General features: G+C 51.0%; 1 protein-coding gene across 1 annotated transcript in view; it reads right to left on the bottom strand.

The window, feature by feature from the left end:
- The window catches only part of LOC102889764 (guanine nucleotide-binding protein G(s) subunit alpha isoforms XLas), a 51,092-nt gene that overhangs the window by 1,906 nt on the left and 42,126 nt on the right, over positions 1–7,060 (bottom strand). The window contains exons 5-9 of the mRNA XM_025039868.1: positions 4,231–4,285; positions 4,029–4,148; positions 2,446–2,543; positions 1,425–1,507; positions 448–509 (exon numbers count right to left, since the gene is read on the bottom strand). Coding sequence (XP_024895636.1) covers positions 448–509; positions 1,425–1,507; positions 2,446–2,543; positions 4,029–4,148; positions 4,231–4,285 — 418 coding nt within the window. The remainder of the gene's footprint in view (positions 1–447; positions 510–1,424; positions 1,508–2,445; positions 2,544–4,028; positions 4,149–4,230; positions 4,286–7,060) is intronic.

The raw sequence follows: 7,060 nt of genomic DNA, 5'->3' as shown, positions 1-7,060 counted from the left end.
CCGGCCGCCGCCGCAGCGAAGTCGCGGGGAGCCCGCCTGTGCCCGCGGGGGTCGGGGGCTCCCCGGGCTACAGCAGAGGCAGAGGGAGGGGCCCCGGTCCTGCCTGCATTGTAAAAGGCTGGTTCTGTGCAAAGCAGCCGGCAGCGTGTCCCAAGCCACGCCTGTCGGATCTTGTGCCATTTGATGACTAAAAAATTTAGTTCCACACTGGCTTTGACAAATGGCAGGTAGTTTGAAAATCTACATACTTCCACGTCAGTTTTTTTAAAACAACGTAAAAGGCCACACTTAAAAGAAATGAGGGCTGTCCCCGCAAGGGACGAGGGACAAGGAGATGGCTTGAGTTACTCGGCACGGGCATCCCTTCCTTCCACCTTGTAAGCATCTCACTTATTAAAGAGAACAAAAGAGGCTGACACGAAGGAGCCCTTTCTGCCCCAACCACACCGAACAGGAAGCCGACACAGTGCCCTTCCGCTCCATGTGGTCCATGAAATGCAGCTCTCCAGCTACGAAACACGGAGCGCTTCGAAAACCTCAGGGCCATCCGGGGCACGGGCCCGCCCAGGGCCTGGGGTCTCAGAGGCCCTCGCTCAGATGAAAGTGTCACCCGGAAGGGCAGCTTCCCCCTCCCCCGCCGCAGCCGCAGCCGCAGCCGCGGCTGGTCCCAAAGCGAAAGCTATTTCCCTCGTGTTGCTCGGCTGGACACACCATTAGGAAAAGTCACTTTTGAAAGATGGGGCTGATTTAATTAATATGGAAAGATTAAAGCTAAAACTAGCTTTTCTTGGGGGGGGCGGTAGTGAGGGAGGGGGTGTTGGTGTAAGAACTGTTTAAAGCCGGCTGATCAGAAAAGAAAATCCCACAGGGAGAAGAGTCTCCCGAACGAAATTCTGTGCGTTTCCCCTGCTTCCTTTCCACCAGTTCGGCTAGTCTGGCAGGAGGGCACGCCAACTTGCCCAGTCCGTCTTACATTACAGCACCAGTCCAGAAATAGCTCCCCAGCCGCCCTGGCCTCCAGCGCGTTGCCATGGCAACAGAACCACAGTTCTATTAATAGAACAGCAGCACCAAATCTTGTGAGAGACACATCTGGAGTGGGGCCAGCCAAACCCCAGCTCAACAAATAAAAATAGGCAGCTTAAGAAATGGGCAAGGTACCAGTATCTCGGCTTTAACATAGAGGCGGTTCCGCCGCGGACGGACTGGTTGGTGCCCGGGCTGCTTCGATCCTCCGGCCCGGAAGACATTTTATAAAAGTTCTAGGCTATGGCCTTTTTCCTGCGAGTTTCCTTAAAACTTTCCATAAACTGGGCAAGTGTTGCCATTTTCAGATAAAGTTGCCAGAGTAACTTACTGTTGCATTAAACGTTAAAAGTTGCATTCGACAACTTTTACGTGGTGTAAGAAACAAAGCGACAGACCTGCCCTAACTGCTACTAACGCGCGCTCCGCCCCGCCCCCTCCCGGAGCGGTCAAAACCTTCATCTTGAACCTGTACTTCTGACTGAGATCCAAAAGACAAACGCAAACAATTCCAGGATTTCCATTTGTTTTGTGTTACTATAATTAGCACTTCCAGCTTTTAGCTCAAACTTTTGAGAAAACTAGGGACTTTGTTGGAGAAGGGGTGGGGGTGGGGGTCGTAGGGACTGGCCAAGATGGGACTGTTTTTCTGTCCCTGGTGAAAACTATACAAACTTCCTCATCTAGTAAACCCTATGAAGCACCTATACATGTGACAATTGAAAATAATCAAACGCACTTCCTACAGGAAGGCAGGGCCAGGGAAGACTAAATCGACAGGTTTCACAGACTCCAACACCAGCTTGTGCGACGTGTGGGGAGCAAGGTCTGGGAGACCCCGCTGTCTCTTCCTCCCCGGTTTATGCCACGGCTTTTCCCAATGCTCCCCAGGCTCCAGGTGACATCGGACCCTGGCAGCTACTGCAGTCACTTCCCCGGCAGCAGAGATGGCCAAGTGATCCCCAGCTACCAAGGATGGGGGATGCATGTGTTTGTTATTTTTAAAAAATTACAGCAATAAAATAAAATATTTTTACATTATCCCAAGTGTGAGAGCTGCCCTATCTCCCTAAATGCTTTAAGGTCAATTCAATTAATTACCTCAAGCTAATTAATTATGAACGTCACTTCATTGCACATAATTATCATTCTGCTCTAACAGGCATTAATTGTTTATATAAAATAATGTCACTGCACTAAAAAGTGCAATTAAGGGCTTTGAAAAACAAATGAATCAGAGGAAAACTTTCTAACTGCAGGTGGGAATAACTGGCTGGCTGCTGTGAAAAGAACTCATTTGCAAGTGGCTTTCAAAGTGGGAGTCAGGGCTGTGCGGCCCGTGTGTGCCCGTGTGTGCCCCGTGTGTGCCCGCGTGTGCCCCGCGTGTGCCCCGCGTGTGCTGGGGTGCAGGCCGCTTACTACTGGGCGCAGTCAATCAGCTGGTACTCGTTGGAGCGCTCGTAGCAGGCGCGGACGCCCTCGTCCTCCCACAGAGCCTTGGCGTGCTCGTAGAATTCCTGAAGGACACACGAGAGAGTGTTTCAGGGCGGGAGCCCGCGCCCGGCCAGGGCCCGTCCCGGGGGCTCGGGGCCCACGGCCGCCGGGACCAGCAGCCCGCATGCTCCCCAACCGGCCGGGTCGAGGGACTAACGCACAGAAAGAACCTTCCTAAGATGTGCTGGGACTGAATTTGCCTTCAAGGAAAACTAGAATTTTACCAAAAGCACAGTGTGATTGGGGGCTGCTGGCCTGTCAGCGGCTGGCCTTCCAGAAGGGGTGAGAACGGCTGCCGTACAGCGCAGTAGGTCATGGCTTGCGTTTCACTGGGACACAGACATTCTGACTAGCGGGGAGGGGGGCATCGGCTCCTACAGGGAGGGAAGGGTGGCCCCGCAGCGTGAATTCAGCTGGAGAAGGGCTCGAAGTAGGCGGGAACTTAAGTCTAGGTATCAACAGGACGAATGAAAGGTGTTGCCTTTTTAACAGGCTGCCATTCTTCTGTTAGAAACAGAATCGGATTTCATGAAGAAGTCTGCGTGTTGCATTATGTGTACTGTTTACATTTTCCCAAAACAAACGCTATTTAAACAATTCACCTAGCCGTGCTTATCAATACTGCTTTCTCTGCTATGTATGTCTGTGGCCACACCCATTTAAAATGCACAAATTCCCATGAAAGCCTGAAAAAAGGCAACAATAAGTCATTGTTTTCACCGTGGCCCAGGCTTTCCCTTCTGGGCTGCATAAACTTGTTTCCTGTTCCTCTTATAAACTATTCTTTTCCCACAAAGGGGTCAAAATGTATAGGCTTGTTTATGAGCAGTTTTGTGCTCCTGACAGTTTTTTATGGAGCAGACAGATCTTTGTAAACAGTGTCGCACAGGCCAACCGGGCTGCGCAGAAGAAACTCTGAGTTATAATTTAGGTGAAAAGTCTTTTGTTTCAAATATCGAGAAAAGATTTCTTTTCACTTGCCCCGAGGTGAGGCCCGATTTTAGGAAAACCTTGGGAAAGGTGACATGGTAAAGCGTTTCGAATGAGAAGGCTCTCCATTTACGACTCGGAGCTGGCACCTCACTCCTGCGTCCACAGCATCTGGGGAGACTTTCGAGCAGCTGGCCGATCAGCGTGTGTGTGCCATGCTGAACATACAGCTTTGTCTGTCATGAGGTGTGTACGAGGAACAGTTAAGGGTACAACTCATGACTTCTTTCTCTCATAAAAGTCACCATGTATGTAACCAAGTGAGATCTGTACCATTACAGTGTGACGTTTACTTGTGGGGGTGGGTGAGCCTAGGTTTACAGGGGTGACAGGCTGTCATCTGTCCTGAGCAAAGCCCTCACTGTTAGCTTCTTGTGTTAATGTTCAGGATTCTATAGAATTAGCTCTTTCCCAAGAACCAGTACCACTGACACACGTTTTGGGAAGTGCAGCTTTGACACAGGCGTGTCAACTGCGCAAGGGAGGGGCCGAGGCGACCACCCAAGGGTGCAGCTTACGGGAGGGAAGTCAAAGTCCGGCACGTTCATCACGCTCAGGATGTAGTCCACTCTGAACTGGTTCTCGGGGTTGGCCAGCTCCACGGGGGGCACCAGGCTGCTCATGGCGGCCACGATGGTCTGGAAAGGGTTTAGCAAGCGGTCAGGGGGTGGCACTGTCTGGATGGGGGCTGGCGGAGCGAGAAAGAACCCAAGCACCTACTTCAATGGCCTCCTTCAGGTTGTTCTTGATGTCCTGCACCTTGGTGGCCTTCTCACTACAGTGGGATCGAAAAGGAAAACAGAAATCATATTGCATCACGTCGGCTGACGGTGCCGCTTCAGTCCAGACGCTCCGACTCAAAGCATAGCATTCTGTTCTCAGAGTGCTGGGTTCAGATCTGCGAGGACTGGGGCTTCCTGAATGGGGGGACGTTTCGAATTCTAAGCTCGCAGCTCTGTCTGGAGGACATGCCCGATGGGGCCACTTGGCAAACTGGCCAGGTGACAGCCAGGCTACTGTACCAGAAGTCGGCACCAGCTGCCTTCCCGGGTGGGGTGTTGTGTCATCGTGGGGCTGGGGACAAGCGTCCCCTGGTCCCACTGGGGCTTCCTCGGGACTGAATACAGGTGGGGTGTTGACGACAGGGCTTTGAATCTGTTGTTTACGTATTCAGTCACTGTGTCTGTCACTGCGGCCAGCAGGAGTGGCTGTTTCTAGTGAAGTGTATTACTGCACATGGATCCTTCCACGTGACTAAGGATAAAGATGCTGTCCTCAGATGTCTTCATGATACGAGACTTTTATATTGTGGGGTATGTCCCCCTCTTTAAGTTGGGGTTAGTTTCTGTCATGTTTCATTTTACTTTGGACATATTCCAGGAGGGCCCGTGTGGAGCGATCTGCAGTCGGTCACTATTAAAGGAAACCCTGGCTTCTGGGGCCCCCTTGATGGAGTGTCTGCACCCCACCACAGCATGTGAAACGCTGTGTCGGACCGTCCTTCCTTAGAGGTCGGCCAGGGGAAGTTTGTTTACAGGGAACAAGGATGGACCCCTAGCTGGGAGCGTAATCTTGGGGTATAAATCCTGTCACGTCTATGGCCCCGACCTTGCTCCTTGGTCGAGTGGGGGCCGAGCAAGCAACATGCACCTGCTGTGTACTGGGCCCTGGCATGTGGCTGTCATCCCGAGGAGGAAACCGAGACTGAAGGAAAGTGAGTCACAGAGGCAGAAGAAGGGACAGTTTATCTCGTTCTTGCTGTAATTTTTTAAAGACCCTCTTGCCACCCCCAATCTCTGAAGCATTCACCTGCTTGTTCACCAAGAGCCATGGAGCTCGGGGCTAAAACACAGTCACAGTCAGTGCAGAGGACAAGCAAGGGGTTAGCAGCGGCTGCAGTGTTAGGAGTGTGGGTGGGGGGCCCCACTGGGGGTGGGGGTGATGTGCTTGCTTGCTGAAAGGCCCCTTCCCCCCCCACCCCGCCCGCAACCTGGTATTTCCTGTTTCGAACTGTAATAGCTAATGTTCCCTGAGCATTTTCTTCTTTCAAAGTGTCTGCTTATTTGTCTGGGGGGTGGGTCCTCATCTTCTGAGCTCACTCACCCCTCCCTGTTTAGCTGGCCTGTGAGACACGGCCCGTTTGCCAGAATAAGGAGCTGTTTCCGGGGTGCCGCTCTCGCCGGCGGCGAAGGGCCGCACAGGTTTCGGGGCGGGGGCGGCAGGTGGCACCAGGAACCCCCTCGTGGCTGTTGAAATGAGTGCTGCCCGTGAAGAGCAGGTGTGATCGCAACAGGGGTGGGCAAACGGGGGGCGGGGAGGAGCCCACACCCTCAAGTCTGACTCGATCCCCCGCCACCCCCTTAAGGCAACCAGCCACCCCTCCGCTTCGCGTGAGACACGGAAGCTCCTTCTTGAAATTGAGAGGGATGCCCAGACTCGGTGCCAGTCTCAAGTCAGTTATTTAGATGTTAAGGGTGGGTGTCTGACCGCCCCCCCACAATGTTCATTACTCAGGGGTACAAACTCCCCTGCGACCCCAGGACAAATGCGTTCCTATTCATTAAAAAACAGGCTCCATTTCCATGGCAACGAGCCATTACCCTTTGGGTTTAAAGTCCCACAATAGTTAAGATGAGCTGCGTCCGCGTATTAAATACCCAGCAGTACATACGGCCAGAGAAAACTATTTCGAGAAACGAGGCGCTTTCATTCAGCTTGATTTTTTGGTCTAAGTAGTAGTATGATAATTGGAACCGTTCCAGTCTTAAATGCGGATATTTTGAGAACGTGCTCAGTGTTCGTCTACGTATGTGAGCAGGTGTGGGAGTATATCAAGTATAAAACAGCTAAAAAAGAAATCCGAAATCTAATTCGGGTGTGTAATACTAAAACATAAAATTCTGCCATTGAAGCAATTACTATGTAGATGGAGATATTATACTGCGGCTGGCAGGTTTGTCGTCATTTTTACTATCACTTAATGAACTGAACATTGATTGTGAAAAATTCAGAGAAAGTTCCTCAGATGTCTCTAAAGCCAAAACACATTACCTACGGCTAGAAGTCTCATGGACTATAACAACTGGTGATGGCAGCTCCCCTCAGCCCCCCGTACAGAGCAGAGGATCTGGGTTCTCGCCTGTCTCCTCCACTAAGGGGCACTAGTTCAGTTCTCTACCTTATCTTTGTGCCTTTGCGGGGACAGACAGACAAAAGAAGAAAGACAGAAGACAGACGCAAGATACAGGGACTGCGGAGACATGCAGAGAAGTTTTATTTATCACGCATGTTAATAGTTATATTTACTTGCAGAACAGTCACAGACGTTAAGTGCAGGCAAGGTATTAGTAGGGTTCGAGGGTCTAGCACAGCATCTAGCACACAGTAGGCTGTTCAGTAAAGACGTGTCATTTCTCAAATGCCAACTTTTGGTACAGTAAACTGACAATTAGTCACTTTTTATGTAGATGCCTATTTTTCAATTGTTACACTACATTTTTCGCCAATTAAGTAAGGATTTCATGCCATTTTTTTTTTTGGTGGGTTTTTG

Source organism: Pteropus alecto, unplaced genomic scaffold (assembly GCF_000325575.1).
Source record: "Pteropus alecto unplaced genomic scaffold, ASM32557v1 scaffold45, whole genome shotgun sequence".
Lineage (NCBI taxonomy): Eukaryota > Metazoa > Chordata > Mammalia > Chiroptera > Pteropodidae > Pteropus > Pteropus alecto.
Note: the sequence above shows the minus strand (reverse complement) of the source record. Positions and strands in the feature narration are given on the sequence as shown.